At 42.2% G+C, this 19,139-nt stretch overlaps 4 protein-coding genes across 10 annotated transcripts; 3 read left to right on the top strand and 1 right to left on the bottom strand.

The window, feature by feature from the left end:
• The first annotated feature begins 695 nt into the window (after positions 1 to 695).
• LOC105696664 (transmembrane protein 184B) lies at positions 696 to 9,204 on the top strand. 7 transcript variants are annotated; one of them, XM_012419291.1, is made up of 7 exons: positions 828 to 1,309; positions 1,804 to 2,015; positions 2,092 to 2,686; positions 2,776 to 3,017; positions 3,104 to 3,188; positions 4,022 to 4,099; positions 5,538 to 5,674. In XM_012419291.1, the coding sequence occupies exons 2-6, from the start codon at positions 1,812 to 1,814 to the stop codon at positions 4,054 to 4,056; spliced, it is 1,161 nt and encodes a 386-aa protein (XP_012274714.1). In that variant the 5' UTR covers positions 828 to 1,309; positions 1,804 to 1,811; the 3' UTR covers positions 4,057 to 4,099; positions 5,538 to 5,674. The 7 variants fall into 7 exon arrangements, with proteins under 7 accessions (XP_012274710.1, XP_012274712.1, XP_012274709.1 ...); XM_012419287.1 differs by lacking the exons at positions 828 to 1,309; positions 4,022 to 4,099 and adding an exon at positions 696 to 804 and having other exon boundaries at positions 5,538 to 5,713; XM_012419289.2 differs by lacking the exon at positions 4,022 to 4,099 and having other exon boundaries at positions 827 to 1,309; positions 5,538 to 5,713.
• LOC105696663 lies at positions 6,327 to 14,070 on the bottom strand. The gene is made up of 3 exons (XM_012419284.1): positions 13,701 to 14,070; positions 13,514 to 13,630; positions 6,327 to 13,298 (listed from the first exon to the last, which is right to left on the bottom strand). The coding sequence occupies exons 1-3, from the start codon at positions 13,788 to 13,790 to the stop codon at positions 9,645 to 9,647; spliced, it is 3,861 nt and encodes a 1,286-aa protein (XP_012274707.1). The 5' UTR covers positions 13,791 to 14,070; the 3' UTR covers positions 6,327 to 9,644.
• A 261-nt stretch (positions 14,071 to 14,331) lies between these two features.
• On the top strand, positions 14,332 to 16,405 carry LOC105696651 (DNA repair protein XRCC1). The gene is made up of 2 exons (XM_012419272.2): positions 14,332 to 15,954; positions 16,024 to 16,405. Exons 1-2 carry the CDS (start codon positions 14,621 to 14,623, stop codon positions 16,157 to 16,159), a joined length of 1,470 nt encoding a protein of 489 aa, XP_012274695.1. The 5' UTR covers positions 14,332 to 14,620; the 3' UTR covers positions 16,160 to 16,405.
• Positions 16,406 to 16,498: 93 nt separating this feature from the next.
• On the top strand, positions 16,499 to 18,695 carry LOC105696672 (proteasome inhibitor PI31 subunit). The gene is made up of 5 exons (XM_012419313.2): positions 16,499 to 16,853; positions 17,130 to 17,279; positions 17,364 to 17,653; positions 18,124 to 18,309; positions 18,410 to 18,695. Exons 1-5 carry the CDS (start codon positions 16,704 to 16,706, stop codon positions 18,543 to 18,545), a joined length of 912 nt encoding a protein of 303 aa, XP_012274736.1. The 5' UTR covers positions 16,499 to 16,703; the 3' UTR covers positions 18,546 to 18,695.
• The last annotated feature ends 444 nt before the right edge of the window (positions 18,696 to 19,139 follow it).

The raw sequence follows: 19,139 nt of genomic DNA, 5'->3' as shown, positions 1-19,139 counted from the left end.
CAGAGGAAAACAAAACGTGAAATAAAACAGGTTTGCCCCACCCGAGGCTAGCCTGTCGACATTGGCCGCACGTCGCGATATTAAGGACGGGCGCAAATTCTAGCCACTCGTGGTTTTCTCGAGTTTCCTCTCTCCCCTGTAACGTGTAGATGCAACGTTAACAAGATCTCGAGGCTCAATATCTATATACACGAATGCGGATTCCCTGCCGCATTCGTAAACCAAATTAATATAATAACGACCCGAGAGGATTCTCGCGCAGTTTACATAACTACTCCGATTTTATTCCTAATAACCGAAAAAGGAGAGTGATAAAGATGCGGAATAACGTAACGCTTCCATTTCCACGTACTCGATATCGGGATGCAAGATCACGAGAGCGGTATTCAGGTTAGGAGAAACGTTCAACCGAGCTTAGAGGCGATAAACGCGGACTGTCATTAAAGTCGGGATAAAAACCGCAAAGGAATTCGAGCCGAATCCGCCGATTACAAAGTCGACTGGGGTTTCGATAATTTCGATCTCTAGCGCAGCGCGGTCGCACAAGTGAGTTTCCGGCGGGGTCCACGGGCGGCGCTGGCGACGCGGTCTAGAGGAAAGGAGTCGCGCGAGAAGGACGGCGCTACGCGACTGGACGCAGGAGCGAGAGAGAGGGGAGACGGCCGACGCGGAACGCGAGGCCGACAGGTGGAAGAGGAGCAATCAAGAGCGGCCGCCGCGAACGCACACAGTAACGGCGTCTCACGGACTGGTGTTGCGCTCGGTGGCGCTTGCGGTCGGCGCAGGGAAGTGGGATTTCATTGTGTGAGTGGTGTAAGCAGAATAAATCGCGCTCTGTGGCGCTCTCGGTGCTCTCGAGTACACGAGTATGCGCGGCTAGTCGGGGACTTGTCTGGACTTGTCAACCTCCTGCGTCGCGTCGTCCGTGTTCCTCCGGATTCGGGGATTCCGCGCGTCGGGTTAGCCGTCCCGCCGAGGACAATTTGTGCCGCGAGATGAGCGAAAGCGCGTCGCGGTGATACATCGCCGCCCGACGAGTGGTCTCGGAGAGAGGCCGATCTCGGAGAGACTCGAAAGGTCATTCGCGAGCCACGGACTTTCCGCCACACGTAGCCACTCATCGCCGCAGGTCCTCCCGCTGCTCGTCGAGCGAGACACGTCCGCCTCCGCGGCCAGTCCTCGCGAACGCCGCCAGCATTATTAGCGTCATCGGCATCGCCAACATTGCCAGCATCGCCAGCTGGCGCTGTAGCACCCGAGGCCCTTATCGCGGCCCCGCATCCGCGAAACTGGACGCCCCAAGTCGCAGGTCCGGAATCGCGTCCCTTTAGGACATCTTGGGGGTTTCCGCGACTCCCAACTACCTTCCGATTGGCCAGTGATCGATCATCCGCCAACCTGCGGCGGACCGTTCTCGCGGAATCGATCGACCGTCGCATCGCTCGTAACCTGTGAAATTCGTGCTCGCGCATGGGCTCGCGCCTTCGGCATAAACAGACCGATTCTTACGGCACTCTCAGTGCGTGGTCAGGGTCCACGCACGGGACTGACTTGGGTTTGTTGTTGTGCATATCGATTTTCCACCGACGCGTTCTTCGTAACAGCTTTTCGCACTTTTCGCGGGTTTTCAACGCTGAGTGACCTGGCCTCGGGAAATTGAGAACTATTTGTTTGGCAATCGACTCGATGCTCTGGGATAGTTCGGAGATGCTGAGAGCCTCGGAGAATGGGACGCTTTGTCTGGAATTTTTGTTCGACTCGATGGTAGGTGTATGGTGGTAATGGTTTGTTTCTTATTTTCAGGCTAAATTATGGATAGTAGCGCAGCAGCCAGGGTATCGTCACCGGTGACCTCGGTGACCGAGAACGCCACGGCGATGACGGTCACTGGAATCGTCGACTTAGTCTCCAAAGTAGATGCCAAGGAAGCGACGCCTATTTTCCTGCAGACTCGTACCGCTCAAGGTATCGCGGGAGCGTTCGTATGGGTCGCTCTTTTTCTAACATGCCAACAAGTGAGTCCCCCTTATATAGGATTAACGCGTTATTCTTGGAAAGGGTTGATTCTTTAACGGTGTACATTATTTATAGATCTATCAGCATTTAAGGTGGTACACCAACCCGACGGAACAACGGTGGATAGTCAGGATCTTGTTCATCGTTCCGATTTATGCAACTTACTCTTGGGTATCGCTGTTATTCTTCAACAGCGAAAGCTATTACGTATACTTCTTCACGGTACGGGATTGCTACGAGGCGTTTGTAATATACAATTTCCTCTCCCTGTGCTACGAGTACCTGGGTGGCGAGGGCAATATCATGTCCGAGATACGTGGGAAGCCCATAAGGTCAAATTGTCTTTATGGAACTTGTTGCCTCGTCGGGAAGACCTATACCATTGGGTTCTTAAGATTCTGCAAGCAGGCCACGCTTCAGTTCTGCCTGGTTAAGCCAGTCATGGCTTTTGTCATTATATTTCTGCAATCCTTTGGACATTATCGAGACGGAGATTGGTCTCCGGATGGTGGTTACATATATATCACTGTCATATATAATATCAGCGTATCGCTTGCTCTGTATGGACTTTTCCTATTCTACTTTGCCACGAGGGATCTTCTCACTCCTTTCGAGCCCGTCCTTAAATTTTGCACCGTCAAAAGCGTCATCTTCCTGTCGTTTTGGCAAGGTAAGTTATGCATTATATATTTATATACCTATTGCTGCATAAAGGAATTATTTTTCCACGTACCCTGATATCTATCTACAACTGTCTAGGTGTACTGTTGGCTGTATTAGAAAAGGCCAATATAATTTCACCAGTGATAAACAGTTTGGGACAGTCGACCAGTGCAGGTACCGTGTCTGCGGGTTACCAGAACTTCTTGATTTGCATCGAGATGCTGTTCGCTGCGATTGCCTTACGTTACGCGTTCCCTTATCAAGTATACTCAGCTGGCTGTGTCACGGACTCAAGGGGACGCAGCGTCACTATGCAAAGTATCAGTAGCAGTTTAAAGGTAGATATCTTCCAAAACTGATCTGATAACAGATCTTGTTAGTATAAAAAATATAATATTACAGCAAAACTTAAATGTCATTTTAGGAGACAATGAATCCAAAGGATATTATGACAGATGCCATCCATAATTTTCATCCTCAGTACCAACAGTATACGCAATACAGCTCAGGTGAGTACTCCTGAAATATAGTGACTCGATTAGACCAGAACTTTAAGTCTCTTGATAAGGCCTGACGTTTAACTGTTTTAAATAATGCCTGTTTTATGAAAATAATGTTGGTCTTGCCGATGATCATGTAATAATTTATGGATGTACTTCATCGTCGTCTCCCCATGTTGCATGCAAAGTAATTAATAGATTCAGATTGATTTATACTAAACATTTAGTTAGGGTGCCTGCCCTTGATTTGTTAGTTGTTATGACAGCATATATTTTTGAATTTTTCCTGCAAACATTGGAGAATTAGTGTACATGTAACCTTTTTTTTTTTTCTTTAATCTTATCTATCGAAAGGCATATGCAATTCAGAATATGGAACGTCAAGCAGGTTCAAGTCGCAGTGCTTCCTCTTTCGGCTTTGGCTTTTGTACATATTTATACACTTATATGATTTTTTGAGTCGCGTCTCCCGAAGTGACTTTGCACCGTCGAGCATAATCCTCACACGCAGAACTGCATTTCCAAGCGATCGTTGGATAAGATAACCGATAATGTTCAGCGATATCCCGGTGAATTAATGTTCAGTCGTCAAGGTGACGTATTCCGGTTCATTATATCATTGCTAAAAAAAAAAAAAAGTCATAGTTCGGCGAGTGTCCGAGATGTTTAGAAATATAAATTATTAAACGATCGCTCGGCAAATCAGTCGATAATACCAGGATGGCAGACTAATAACGCGTATTCCGTCCTCCACCTTGAAGCGTATAAAAAAAGCGAGGTCGCAAGTCTTGCCGCAGAAGTACCGGGTTATCCTGAAGGCACTTTGTTTGCTGTTTTTTCAGACGTCAGTACCAACTTGCCGTACGAAAAGCTGTGAGTGAAATACGCGGGGGCATCTCACGTTTTAATTTCAAGACATGGTAAACACCGAGCTTGACACGACCGGCCGGAACTTTGAAAAAAAAAAAAAAAAATCCGCCAAGTACAATTAATCGGTTCCCCTGTGTTCGTTCTCTCGAGAGTAAGAAAGAGTCAATCGGGGGAAAGAAAGGGAGTGCTTTTCTTTGAGTTCGGGAAAGTGTGCCGACGTAACCCGTAACAGGGGCCCCTTGTCTGAGAGAGAAAGAGGAGACCTCGTTTGAGAGGTGCCTTGGGAATACGTATTTCGCGTCCACGAGTCGATTCGATTTCGCGACCGACGAGAGACCTTCGCCGTGACGAGAAGTAGACTTAAGCAGTGGAACTTAACGTTTGAAGCATTTAAAGAAAAAGGAAAAGAAAAAAACACATAGAAAAGGAGCGGTGTATCGAGTACGTGTTTTTTCTTGCTTAACATGTAATAAACCTTGTGACGACAAATAACAGCCGACAATGTTCCCTTCTCACGACTGATCCGACCCGACGGTAAAGTCGGTGCTCGCGCTTTTGCGATTAATTTTCTATCATTTTGCTTTGTCAGTCTACGAGAAGAATGGCATGCGGACGATACCGAACGATTCGAACGTCTCCCCGAGAATGCTGATCTACCCCCGATTTATCCCCCTGCACGAAACTCCATCGGCTTTCATGTTTCTCCTTGTATATCGATAATTTGCATGGTGCACCGTGAATCCGAGGTCGCGGCGGCTTGAACTCTATTTCGTCTAACGGACGGCGACACATTCTCTCTATTAACCCGGTTTGGTAACGCTTTGTAAAGGCGAGGCTCCTGTAGCCGTCTATACGGCGAAGTCACGCATACAACTGCGATGGGCACCGCTAATTGGATCTCGAATTAATCGTCTAACCCCTTGGCCTAAAGTTAGTCCAAAGTTACTAATACTCTAACCGGTCCGCGCAAAGCGCGAAACGTCCCTGGAAAGCCGTCAGTGTAATTAAACGTAATTAAAGGGAGAGTAACTTGGAGGTTGACGTCGACGGTGGGAATTGGTTTGAGGCCGGTTTACAAAGCGTTCCGAGACACGTATTTGCCGATCCTCGGTGTGCAAATAACTTCCACGAGAAGAATTCGAGAATTATTATACAATGAAAAAAAAAACCGCACAAAAAAAAAAGAAACTTGGCAATTACTTACACCCAACGCGTGGAAATGAATTCCGTGAATCGATCTCGGGAATTATTTGCACGTCTGGCCGTAGCGGCTTGCACTTGGCATGGAGCGCGGCGAGCACGTGGGGCGTGACAGCTGACGGACGCCACGTGGCGCGCGTCACGTGACAGCGGCCACGTGACCGCGAGACGGACCCGACCGAGACGACTCCGCGAATTAAAAGCGCGGGGAAAAAATAATGAAAAACTCCGTCCCGAGCGAGTCGAGCCCAGAAGTCCTGTCTAATATATGGCGACTCTGACGACCAGGGGGCACCAAGGGTCAGCGGGGGATGCGAGTGTCCAGCTTCGACCCGGACGACCCGCAGAACATGCCGGTGCCGCCCCCGCAGAGGCGCAGCACCACCAACCAGCGAGTGGCGACCATCTCGCAGAACTATAACGAGAAGACGATGTTGCTGAGCAGCGACGACGAGTTCCAGTAGAGGGAGAGAGAGAGAGAGAGAGAGAGAGCCGCTCCCGCGGGACCTCCCCAGGCTAACCCGGAAGAACCGGCCGAGATCGAGAGAAAGGAGGCAAAAGGAGGCGAGCCTCCTTTTTGCGCACCGGCCGGCCGGAAACACAGGGATCTCTTCGAGGCGACGAGAGAAAATTAAAAAAAAAAAAAAAGAACACCGCTTTCACCTTCTTGCTAAAAGGGTTCCATTCGAGCCGCTCCCGGGCGTCGCCATGTAGGAACTTGACTCGCTAAACTCGAGGGAAGAAGGGAAAAAAAAGGAAAAAAAAACGGGAAAACGAGCTGTCGCGCGAAGACGGGTCGACGGATCGTGTATACGGCGCGACGACGCTACACTGTACCGTAATATAGTTCCACACGACGTTATACATACATATATATATATATCTTCATGTTAATACTTATGGTTTTATTACATGACATGAATATAGCTATAGAAGATATTTATTTTAATAATGCTCAGGCGTCCGGGGCGACGTTACATCGCTCTCGTAGGCGCGACTCTCGCGGGGGAGAGACAAGTATTAAGTATGAAACGCGTACCCGTACTCTCGGGGGGCTCTCTCTGTGTTAGTTCTTTATTTTTTTTTTGCATTTAAGTATTTATTTCACCCGAGGGAAGGACGCGTACCGGTACTTAACGCAAGCGAGGACCCACAAATGGTGGACCGTCGACGACTGTATTCCGCGTGCCGACCCTGTGTTCTTTAATCTCGCCCTCGTACGTCCACCGTAATTAATATTCCGTTCGGCAATCCCCGTAATTAATTTCGTCCAGTGACGAGAGGATCCACGACGGATCGGGAGTGTACCGCTGACTGGACGGGGGATATACTTATTAATTGTTAAGCCAAGCTGGCGCGTAAAGTGTTTCGCCGTTCCTTTTTGTAATCGTTACGACGTGTTTTTTATTAACAATTGACTCGGCGGGCTGTGAGATTATCGTTGAAAGTCTTTAGGTTTAACTTCTATGAAATTTGGGCGAGGGGATATTTTTTTTATGAGTAGAAAATCAAACGCACGCTGAAGGCGAAATTGCGGAAAAGAAAAAAATGAAATATCCCGTCCAGTTAGCGTACATCGGCGACCCGCTGTAAGAGGTTTCGTTTTCAAGTTTATACAGTACTTTGTATGATCAGTTCGTTAGCGATAAGCGAGCCAGACCTTCCACTATCGGAATGAGTGTCGCATGGGTGACAGAAATCAGCTGATATCCACTTGCGAGACGCGATACAGGCGTTTCGGTTTCACGTCGAGTGTCGCCACCCCGACCTCACGCACTAGATTTAAAGAGGAAACTAATAAATGTATATATATAATATATATATTATATATATATATATAATTCGTTATAACATAGCGTATCGAGTAAGGACAAACAAGATCGGCGAACGGTGTGGCGAATTTTTTTTGTTTGTTTGTTCTTTCCGCGAATCGTTCGCCGAGCGCCACTGAGAGAAGCACAGCGTCAGATACGTGTATAAAAAAAATATATATATATTAAAACGAACAGCGACGTATCTCATGTCGGATAATAAAATAAACTATCGATACCTGGTATAACGTGAAAACAAGAAAAAAAAAAGAAGAGACTTAGTCCTAATAGCTTTCTTATAATCAGAATATATTATTGAATATCTGGCTACGGAGGTTATTTCCGTACATAGATTTACAAATATAAGTGTCCACAAACAGCTCGATATTTATTCTGTCGCGCATACGTAATAAGGTAAAACCGTGAAAATACGTTTTCTGGAATGCGCCTACTAGCCGCGAGTCGGAGCTTTACACATACATATAACATATACCGTAATACACGAAACAATTCACACGTATTTACAAAAGTTATATGTGCAACGGTACACTGTGTGAAAAACGAAATCTTCCAAGGATCGAGTCTTTTCGTTGGGATCTTTCTTTCTTTTTTCTTTTAAGCTAAAGGCCCACCAATAACAGGTGCGCAAATTTTTAATTCAATATTCTCCCCCATTCCGGAGATCGAATTTCGTATATCTTCTTGACGTCGAGTTGATAAACGGCGAAACGATTGCACGGAACGATGGGAAAATAAAAGTATCCAAGGCCTCCGACAGAATACGAAGAAACTCGATCGAGTCTCGCGCCAAGTACATATTTTCGGGGTCGGGTCTCTTTAACCGCAGCTGTGTTTCAAAGCATTTAACGAAAAGGGCTCCTTTGCACCTCGACTCTGATAACAGGATCCTCGCGAAAGTACCTATAAGTCGGACACGACGGAACTCCTTCAGGACCAGGTACAAATTTCGAGTACACGATACGATTCTTTAGAAATGAGAGGAAAATTACCGATAGGGCAACATATCTTCCTCCGACACGCGCGCTCGCTTTGGTCCGTATGTACAGGAAGAACGTGATAGCGCTTTATCTAATTCCGATCGAAAGGCACCGATGCCTTAAAGAGCTACATGATTTTGTCAAGTATATGTACAGAGGCTATCAGGAATTTGGAAAGAGAAAAAAAAACGAGAGATTTCGAGTCAACGTGCTGCCCTTCATTCGTGGATCCGTCAGATTTCTGTATCGGAGCCCTGTCCCGAGTGCACGAAATATCGAGACGCATTCTTGAACGTCCTTATCACTTTGTACCGCAATCCGATCATCACCTGTTACTAATGTCAATTGCGAATACCCGACAGAGTTCGTACACCGATAGAAAGGTGCGTGCACAACTTGTTCGACAAAGTAATCCGTGTATCCTCGGAGTACGAGTAAAGCATATTTGCATACACGGTTTCTCTGAATTCGACGAGACGGTACGTTCGATTTTCATTTTTTTTTCTCCCCTTGTTTTTTTGTCGTGAAAAATTAAGAGTGATCGTTCACCTTAAAATCGGATCGCGCGCGGAAAATCTACATACGTGGGTCGTCGAATTTAGAGACACCTTGTACATGTGTGTGTGTGTATATATATATATATACATATATATGCGCAGTTAAATTCATAAAAGCTTTTCAACGACGTACAAATAGCTAACAGAGAAGGCAATCACCTCACAAAATATACCTTTCCCGTCGGAGCGTCGTAATAATAAGACTGTCCGCTGTAATACAAGGAGACTGTCCAACAATTGTATTACAACTCGAACGATTCGCGTATCCCTAATCAATGTTTCTTAGAAGATACGGGACATTGATGACGATTTCGCGATAACTAATCGTGCCGCCACTTTAAGATCACAGATTTGTTGTACGAATAATGTTCCTAAGTAGGGTAATTCTCTTGTATGCTTTCCTACGTGTACAGGCTGTTCGCTGTACACGAGTTTAGAACGCACCTACTCTGGCAGGTACTCACACGATAAGTCACAGGGATGTAATTAGTTAAGGGTGTCGAAGGCAAAGAAAAGCAAATCGTATTTTTTAAAAGGATATGTAGCGAGATGTAAATAAATGTATCTTAAATAAATAGGTTTCACTGTGTCCGCAGGCCTCGAATGTAATTTTGAGGTGAACAATGTTTTGGTTTACGAAGGAACCGCAGGGCTGAAACTGCACATGGACTCCCTTTGTTTGCTTTGATAATGACAATTCATTTTCATCGGTTGAATCCGCGACATACAAGAGAATTACGTTACATGGACCAGGCTCCCCTAATTTATGCTCCGACAGTAGAGTCCAAATACTACCTCGTTCCTGCATAAAGTGTTTAAACTGGTACGATATGTGACAGGCCACCTTAAAACGTTTCTAGATTCCTAATAACTTTCTTCGATTCACACCAATTTAGCGTCTCCTTTATTGGTCCATTATGAAGGCATTGTAACGCAACACCTTTGACACTATCGATTAAGAGTACATAATCTAGTTCATGTTTCGACCAGGTATCAAGCTGTTGTTACCCACCGGAGTCTCGAAGGGTGTTACCACCCTACCCAACAGGTTTGTTCGTCTGTAATGACTTTTTTCCACCCATGCCAAGGAGTTTCTTGTTCATCGTCCATCGATAAGATGTCACCGTATCTGTCTTTCCCTCGAACCTCTTCCATTTCATCCCGACTGGATCCTGATCGTTCAAAGGTGGATTCCTCAGGTTCTGGTGAGTCCATTGCACCTTCCTTACAAAGCGTCTTAGCTCCACCTTTCACTGACTTAATTTTACTCTTATCATCCAGAAGGTCTTCACTCGACGCCGATGAAGAACCCTTGTCTTCTTCTTCAATGTCCTGAAAACGCAGTTCTTGGTCCATGTATCCCACGATGTTATTTTCTTCACTTGTATATTTGTCATATTCTTCATTGACCGTTCTCTTGGCAACGGCACTAGAGGATGCAATCTTAGGACTGTCACTGGAACACCGGTGACTGCTTTGAAAATCCTGACTTTTGTGGCTAGATGTGGAACAAGGTTTTATAGGCTTAAACCCAATGGATTTTAATCGCGCTATACTTAAGCTTCCACTATTCAAATTAACGGGCACGAACGCCGATTTCTTAATTGACTTTTCATACCATGCCGATGTTTTCTCTGAATTTATACACAATCGTTCTTCTGCCTCGTTTTTATTAAAACACTGTTTCTTCCTTGACTCCACATGAGGCATTGACCCTTTTTTCGGCTCTGAATTTACGAAACGATCCGTGTCCGACTTCTTGGTAACAGTCTTCTCTGGACTCTGCAACTGATCATCGGTGTCGTCTTCTGTTTCAGATTTCACATCGACTAAATCAATCACTTCGATCTTGATGACAGGCTCTTGATCCTCGTGTACTCGAGACAGAGAACTTCTGCTTCTCGAGATGCGTCTTTCCATAGGGACATCGAACAACAAAGAACACTGAATCGTAGCATCCGTTGTCTTACTCTTCGGTGGTTCAGCCTTCACATCGATCTTTTTATCCGCGGCACTACCTGCGATTTTCGTGGTTTGGTTTAATTTAGGCTTGTTCACTCGTTTCAAATTTTCTTTACTCTTATGTCTGTTCGTCGAAGATATTTTAGTGGCATCAACAGTTCCTACACTTCGAGACTGTGGTAGCTTTCTTGTTGAATGGGGGACTTCCTTAGGTCGACTATCGGACACTGATGTCTTCTTGATCAGTCCAGACTGCTGTGTACGTGCCACAGTACTGTCTGGATATTTTTTTCTCTTCGTACTGTTTGAACGGTTCGCTGCAGGGAACTGCTTCAAACTGAGATCTAGTTTTGGTCGTTTTGTTGGATACATCGGTCCATCTTGAAGACACTTTTCATATCGACTTCTCGTACGTACCCTACTCATCGGTCTTAACCTCCTTATCCTTGGTCCTCGCACGATGGGGGTTAGAATCGCATCTATGGCCAGGTTTGCTATTTCATTTCTTCCTCGTCGGGCCATTTTGGAAGAATTTGACTTTTTTGTAGGGTGAACTTTATCAGCTGGCTGACTTGCCGTACTCATGGCACTTGCACTTGCACTAGAATTATTTGATTGGGGAACTAATCTGTTGCTTCCACTGGTGTTTTCCTCTTCAATGCTCACAAAGTAATTTCGATTGAGGTTATTAGTATTCACATTCTCTGTTGAGTTGTCAGTATCCTTTAACCCAACTGCTGGTTCAGACTTCTTCAACAACGAAGACCTTGTCGTAGTATAGGAACGGTCAGGATTTTTATATTTTGTGCGTTGCATCCGACACCTGCTCGAACCTGGTGTCGATACAATATTCAGTGCCAATTTTTTAGAGTTGGTATCGGTATTTGTACTGTCTATGCTCCTCTTTTTTGGTGAGTCTTTAACATCCTTTGTTAAAGTACCAATAGAATCTTTAAAATACTCCTTAAGGTTTTCTGATGACGTGGTATTTTTTTGAACAGATGGACTAATTTCTGTCTGAGACGACAATTCATCGTATGCACTCATCATTCTGGACTCACCAGTTGTTAAACCAATCATGCTACTAATTAATAACTTGGCCATGGGGTGATACTTTTTTGTCGTTATAATATTCAACAGTTTGTCTGGAGTCAAAGAATCCATTGAACCACGAGATTTGAGAAATGTAATGGAATCTTCCGTAGTGCTACCTGGGACATCAGCCTCTTCGTCGGAGTTACTACAATGCGAACTACTTGAATCACTCATTTTCTTGTTTTGTATAATATTCTTTTTTATTCCTTCCTTCGTTCCTTTTGGGACACTCACAGATTTTGCTTTTATATTTGCTGTCTCACTTTTGTTACTTCGTAAAAAACTTCTGTAAGGTACTGCATAAGAATGATCCGTATTAGTCAAACACTTGGTATTTAGAACGTCAGTATTCAAATTTTTTAACAAAACCTTACAGTTAGTTAACATCACTTTACATTGTTTCTGTTCACACATAGACTTACTTTTCTCAATTCCTGTGTCTTGTGTCATCGAAGGACGCACTGACTCGCTTTTAGACGTTACAGCCTTAGCATGATAATTTTTATTACTTTCTTCTGAACCAGATCTAATAATATTTGCTCCTATGATTTTGGATATTTTTAAAGTATCAATTTTGACAGTGCCATCATTTTTATGAATGAAAGGTGAACTCTCCGAATCAAAGTTCGTTAAAATACGTGTACTTATTTTGGTTGGTTTAAAAATTCTAGCCGATGGTACCGATATCATTCTTTTTGAATCTTGCTGTAAGTTATGCGTGGAATCATATAGGTCGGTTCGAATAGAAATGTTGGTATTTTGTAATTTAGGGCCCCGTATAAATGAATGGTCATAAGAACGATGAGCACATTGTGATAACAAACTATTTCCAGGAGTTGTAGAACTTCCTAAGTCTAATGAACATTCCAAGTGGCAATCTTTCTTCTTGAAAACCCTTCTCGTTACGATAGCACTTTCATGCATGTTTATATGATCACTTGTGACAATTTTTGCATTTGATAAAACTGTCCTAGCATTGTCACTACTAGAAGAAATGTTAAGCTCTGAATCAGAATTGAGCTTTTGTTTTCCAGAGTATGCATACGTAGCAGCGACTGCCTTCTGTGCTTTGCCAGGATTTACGTAATTATGCATACTTTGGCGTCGTCTATGTAATTCAGTTTTTGGAACAGGATCACTTACTCTGAAGGAACTAATATGTTTTGCTTGAATTGAAGAATTTTCCCATGGAGGAGGATCCTGATTAGATAGTCGGGTCAATGCAAACTTGCAATGTTTTGATGAGTCAGATGAGATTCCAATCCAATAAGCACTTACTCCATATAGACCATCGTATCGATAGCCTGTCTTTGGAGCAAATTCATTTGCTAGACTGTAACATCTAATCAATCGTACTGGTACTTTGTTCTGATAATTCAGGATTAACGACTCATCCTTTAATTCCTCGTGAGTACAAGCTTGTCCAGTAAATGTCAAACGATTCCCCAAATCTACATCATTGTATTCATTTATATGTGGTGTACAAATGGACACAGCTCCAAGTGGACCATAGTGTACATTTGCAATGAATGGATCGTGCACTCTATCCCTTGAGCAGTCCATACGAATCCCCCACCACGATCCTACTGGAAAGCCAGGGATTGGGCCGTACATGCATTCTGTGACCTACATAACAGGTAAAGATGGTCAGTATTGTTCTTTATGCAGTGTTACCTCAAAGAGTATCAGAAATCAAATGTTTGAATTCACTATATATAGTATACAGTTTCTATTTCTATTTCTCATACACATTAGTGATTCTTTTGGACAAAATACCAGTAGAGGTTAAGTTTCACATTGAGTGTCACGCTTAAACTTCAGAAAACTAAGGATTTACTTACACTTTTATTATGGCATATGGATTTAGAATTTTTCACATTCCCCTTATGTTTTTCACCAGTTTTAGCATTGAGTTTAGCAAAATGTTTGATGAGATCTACCGAACTCCTGTTATCTACCTATGTTAACAAATCAATTATTAGCACACTTGGTTATAAAATTGAATACAAAACTGAGGCAAAACCTAACCTGTCTGCTGCCATCCAATTCACGCAAAACGGACACATTTTCCTCAACGGTATCAGGTCGTTGTTTCACATTAAAACTCCTCCTAGGCATTTTCTCCAAGCGTTTCTTTAAGCACGCAATTGGCTCAGAATGACGACAAAATGGACCGTGAAACGATGGTTGCCCCCGCCAACAATGCTGATTTTTCGTCACTTTTGAAAAACCGTTGGTTAAACTTAAAAACCAAGAAGTAATCTCACAGTCTTGAAATCAGGTAATGGTGAAAAAAAATACTGTGGAATAATTTGACAGATAAACGTGGATCGCGTAATTTAATAGAGACCGCACTCTTTCGCAGTATCGTGTAGGTCCTATTTATACGATTTCCAAAGAAGAGGCGACTAGAGACAGAGATGAGTTGGGAGATTGCTCACGGGCAGGGTCGCGCGATCGCATCCTGTGCTGCCCTCTGATTTTGTACGTTAGCTTTCATCGTTTTTTGCCCCCAAGTGGAAAATCCCCCACAGGGGGCAAAAAACGATGAAAGCTAACGTACGAAACCAGAGGGCAGCACACGATTTGATCGCGCGACCCTGCTCGTGAGCTATGTCCCAACTCATTTCCGTTGCTACTAGCCTAAATTGGCGGTAAAGTAACAATAGAACAAGCACATGACTTGAAAACCTAACCATAAATGATAACTTTTTGCTCTGTGTTTATAAAGTGTGAGAATAACAAAGAAAGTTTTCAATTTATTTAAGTGCGATCAGCTATTTTTATAATTACTATCAAAAGATGGGCACGTATCTGTTCCATATACCAAGGTACGAAAAATGGATTAATTAGTTCTTATGAAAAAATATGTGACTGGTTTGAGTGAAAACATTGACAAGGTGCAAAACTAAGTATTGACTTTTGAGTAATCAATTATTGGTGGAGTAATGATTATCAAATTAGAAAAAGTTATTAGCTACTCTTCAGAGCACTCGTCATATCCAGCATCTAATTTATTGGAGTATCGACCCAACAGCTCATGGAGATGTGCAAAACCTGGAGAGCTGCTTGCAACGGTTATTTTTCAATTAGCAGAACCATCACGTATAACTGGGTTAGACATTGGCAACTATCGTTCGTGCATCGTTGTTGTCGATGCATCTACGTCAGCAGACCCAGATAACTGGCTTCCAATTGTTAATCACCAATTTCTTACGCACGATGAGGCAGCCCGAGGCAATTTCAGAGACCAAGTGCAACTATTTACAAAGAAAGAGTTAAATCCTACCACGTTGCAAATGAAATTTGATAGAGTTAAAGTAACATGCATGCAATCTGCAAACCGAAAAGAACTCTTTGGGCTATTATTTATAATTCTACGAACTGAAGTTTCAGTAGATTTAGGATTAGATGTGTTCGGAAGGTTTAAGGTAAAAGATGATAACACTTCTTCTAATGTGGATGAATTTAAACAGAAATATTTTAAACAATTTGAGGCCAAACACAGTAATTATAAAGATGAATTGTTAGCAAAAATTAAAGAAACTGGAGAGAAGAACTTTATTAAACGTCAGGAGGAAGGACGAACTCCAGCGAAGAGGCCATTGCTTGAAAAATTAGAAGCTGGGAAAGCAGATGAAGTGTTTGGCAAACCAAAGAATATATTTGATGAACCCAAGAAAAAATTGTCTTTGTCAGAAGCAATTTTAGGTTCTGATGCTAAGAATACTATAAATACTACTCCTGTACAAAGGACTCCATTTGGAGACATTCTACCTTCTTCAAAAGTCAAGCCAACAATTTCAACTCAGAAAAATGGAAATGATGCTTCAAATGTGAATCTTAACAAACGTTTAAGCCCACAAAATGGAGATAATGAAGCAGAGGCTATCCAGAAGAAACTTAAATGTTCCTTGTGCCAAAAGGATTCACCCGATTGTCTATGTCAAAATTGTAATCGCTTGCCACCACAGAAACCTGTACAGTCTTCTCCCAAAAAAGTTGTTAAAAGAAAGCCTATGAAACATAAGAAAGCGTTTGATAAATTGTTCGAAGGAATAAGCTTTGCTTTAAGTGGATACGTTAATCCACAAAGAGATAAAATTAGGAAGAAAGCTTTAAAAATGGGTGCCAAATATATTGCAAATCCTGACACCAGAAACAACAAATGTACTCACTTGATATGTGCTTTCAAAAATACTCCAAAGTCTCAGCAATTAAAGGGTTTTGCAAAGATGGTTACTCATAAATTTATTGAAGATTGTTTTGACAAAAAAAAGCGGTAAATATTACTTTAACATTACTAGTGTAAAAAATATTTATAAAAGTAATAGCAAATTATAACTTTTAGTTTTCCGTGGAGGAGATATGCACTTAACAAAGAAGATCAGACTGGGCGAGAAAGCGAGGAAGAAATTGAAGCTACAACATCCCCTGCTAGATCTCCCAACCCTTACGAACAAGACACGGACGAATCTGATAATTAATTTTAGTACATCGTTTATTTCTCCTGTGATCTCTTATACTCTTCTATGACTTGGTCCTTACAAAATGTTCTGTATGTTTAATACATTTTTTATTTATAATTGCTCTTTAATAGTCTGTTGACAAAAAAGTGACACTATACGGTTTATAAATTAGCTGATCCTCATAGATCGTTAGCAATAACTACAAATGTATATAAATTCATTTTTTTTTTTTACAAATAGAGCATTCTATTTTTTGACACTCTATACATGATCCAAATTAAAACAAAGAACAAATGATACGCGCGGTTTTACTTCACATCATCTTTTGGAAAAAAAAGGGATCCCACGCCGAAATACGCGGCCGGTCCTACATCAAAATTGATTTAAACCTTTTTAACAAAGTTCTAATTTAGACTGTTTAATTTTAAATTGACCGCCATTTCTAAAAAAACAAACCGGCATTTTTACCTCCCTCCTCGAAATGGTATTCTAACCTTAAAACCCGGAAAGTGAACTGTCATCCATCGACGAACATTCAATCTACGTTTTAACAATTTTAACCATGGCAGACGAATCAAACAGTGTCTTCGGTTTCGAATTGTTAAACAAACTCGTTGAAAATCAGCTGCAAAAGAAAGAGGACATTATTATACTCTTTGTGCATTGGTACTTCGTTAAAAATGGTTTCAAATGTATTGGGACTGGTGACTCAGTATGTATACTTGACATTTGAAAATTAGCTTAGTAGTTTAGTCTTTGAGAGTAATTACATAACTGTTTACGCTGGAACATTTGTCAAATCTGAAATCTTTGTACATATACACTGTTTAGTGGTTGTTCTTTAAAACCTTTGTTTATAAATAGTAAAAAAAGGAGCGAATGGTTTGAAACTCTAGATTGTTCTTCGATTTCTCAGAGAATTCATGATTGTGTATTCAAATCTAATGATCTGAGTTGGTGTTATTAGAAATATACTTTTATGTTGTAGAAAACTTTTGAACCGAGTGAACAGGGTTCAGAGTCGTTACCAGATGAATGGAATCAACGTCCGAATTATGCTCTCCGTTACGTTAAAGAAGGAAAACTGTATATTTTACTTGGAACAAAATCTGATGCAGATTTACTCTTGAATCTCCTGGTACTTAAAAATGACTGGACAATATTATTAAGATGCTGTTTTTTATGAACTATTTCATGATATATTTTAATATTATGTTCGCAGAGAGTAGAGGATCATAGCGTGTCCAATGTTCAATTTCCAATTGGCACAACTGTGAGCGAAATCAAGGGACCTTTGACTACTCTGATGCCAGATTATCAGAACGTTTTAAATGTCATACGTAAAGATCTTGTCGAACCAGTATATACTGATACTGCAAGAGAAACATCTACGCAAACACCACAACCAAACGTTAATACAGAAAGAGAGATTCCAAGACAAGTTCCAGGGCCTGACTTTGACCCTCTAAGGGTAGGGCAACCGCATCGGCCAGCACCAAACATTCCCACTCGGTAATTTATGCATCGATTCCCTGGTTTTTCTTTTTCTATTTGGTTGCTTCTTATGATGACGGAATTTAAAATATAAATAGTACATTTTTGTGAATAAGTAACTTAACCTAGCTTAACTAAATGAAAGAAAATAAAAAAAGAACCAATAAGGGATTTGATGCGACTCCGTTGAGAACATTATTAACGGAATGTGATATTTACAGATATCTCATGAGTATGACGACATAGATCCAGATGACTTTTGGCTTCTAAACAATCTTTGAATCCTGACTACTTTCCAAGTATATCCAGTGATTCCTACCTATAAACGATCCGTGTTATTGCCTCCACCTGATGTTCAGGTGTTCGATACTTGACGAGTGAGAACAATGTTCCGTCTAGAGCATCTGGCATTTAGTTTTCTTTCTATGAGAATATCTGTTCGACATTTCGGTGAGTTCTCATTCGAACTTAATAATCTATATTTATAGGAACCCTGAAGCCGATCCGTTTGATTATGGGAGATCCGATCTGGATCCATTCAATATCCGTAGACCCGGAGTGGACCCCCTTGCTCCAGGTGGTGGAATGATCTTTAATCCATTTCAACAAAACCAACGTAACCGATTCAGACCTGGTGAACCCGGTGGCTTAGGAGTTCCTGGCAGATTACCTCCGTACGTTAATATTACTCCATGCACTACATACTTATTGGATTTATAAAAAATGAAATGCATAACCTAACATGTTAATCACTTCTATGCGTTTACCTTTCAGAGGAGCTGTACCACCAGGTGCTAGGTTCGACCCCTTCGGTCCCCCAGACATAGAGCGTAGACAACCTCCGCCAAATCCGTACAACCCAGACAACGATCATATGCCTCCCCCAGGCTACGACGACATGTTTATGTAAACTCAAGAGAAAAGGCTTTACTTTCATACACTTAAATAACGATTTTCCATTACTGTTCGCTACGTTTATCAGATACTCAAAAGAAATGTTAAATTAAAAACCAAGCGACGTGGAGGCTCGAATGAAATTCCCGGCTTCTTCACAAAACGACTTCCGTCTGTCTTTATTTGATCACTGATGTTTACAATGTAACAAAATGATTTCTCGCTAAAATTAATACCGTCAGCGGCGATGTCGCGTGTCGATATCGTAATGACAAGTAATCAAAAGAAAAAAAGAAAAAAAAGATCCGTGAACAAATCAACGTGTACGATAAAACGGCCCCTCAATCTTTTGCGTCGCGTTAACTCGTTTGAATTTACGCCTTCTTCGCGCTTCGACCGATTCGCTCACAACGCGGATGCGTTTCTTCACTTGGTCGCCCTCGGTCTAAAACATTTCTTCGCTATCTACCGCACTCAAGCGTGTCTTTTTTTTTTCCCTAATAAACAAAAATTTCACCTAACAATTGCCGTCAATACTACCGCGCTTCCGATGACCTATCCAACTCAACATTTATATCTCGTTTTCCCAAGAGAAAAGGCCCGCGAAATA

The sequence above is a fragment of the Orussus abietinus genome, unplaced genomic scaffold (assembly GCF_000612105.2).
Source record: "Orussus abietinus isolate OABI.00-Male unplaced genomic scaffold, Oabi_2.0 scaffold23, whole genome shotgun sequence".
Taxonomy (NCBI): domain Eukaryota; kingdom Metazoa; phylum Arthropoda; class Insecta; order Hymenoptera; family Orussidae; genus Orussus; species Orussus abietinus.
This window is presented reverse-complemented; position numbering and strand designations above follow the sequence as displayed.

Coding starts and splice junctions, on each gene's coding strand:
- LOC105696664 (XM_023434618.1), top strand. CDS start 1,812: ATGGATAGTAGCGCAGCAGCCAGGGTATCGTCACCGGTGACCTCGGTG. Junction 3,018..3,103: donor GTATCAGTAGCAGTTTAAAG/GTAGATATCTTC, acceptor ATGTCATTTTAG/GAGACAATGAATCCAAAGGA. Junction 3,189..5,537: donor GTATACGCAATACAGCTCAG/GTGAGTACTCCT, acceptor TCTGACGACCAG/GGGGCACCAAGGGTCAGCGG.
- LOC105696663 (XM_012419284.1), bottom strand. CDS start 13,790: ATGCCTAGGAGGAGTTTTAATGTGAAACAACGACCTGATACCGTTGAG. Junction 13,631..13,700: donor AATTGGATGGCAGCAGACAG/GTTAGGTTTTGC, acceptor TTGTTAACATAG/GTAGATAACAGGAGTTCGGT. Junction 13,299..13,513: donor CCATATGCCATAATAAAAGT/GTAAGTAAATCC, acceptor CCTGTTATGTAG/GTCACAGAATGCATGTACGG.
- LOC105696651 (XM_012419272.2), top strand. CDS start 14,621: ATGATTATCAAATTAGAAAAAGTTATTAGCTACTCTTCAGAGCACTCG. Junction 15,955..16,023: donor TGTTTTGACAAAAAAAAGCG/GTAAATATTACT, acceptor TATAACTTTTAG/TTTTCCGTGGAGGAGATATG.
- LOC105696672 (XM_012419313.2), top strand. CDS start 16,704: ATGGCAGACGAATCAAACAGTGTCTTCGGTTTCGAATTGTTAAACAAA. Junction 16,854..17,129: donor GTATTGGGACTGGTGACTCA/GTATGTATACTT, acceptor TTTATGTTGTAG/AAAACTTTTGAACCGAGTGA. Junction 18,310..18,409: donor GTTCCTGGCAGATTACCTCC/GTACGTTAATAT, acceptor TTTACCTTTCAG/AGGAGCTGTACCACCAGGTG.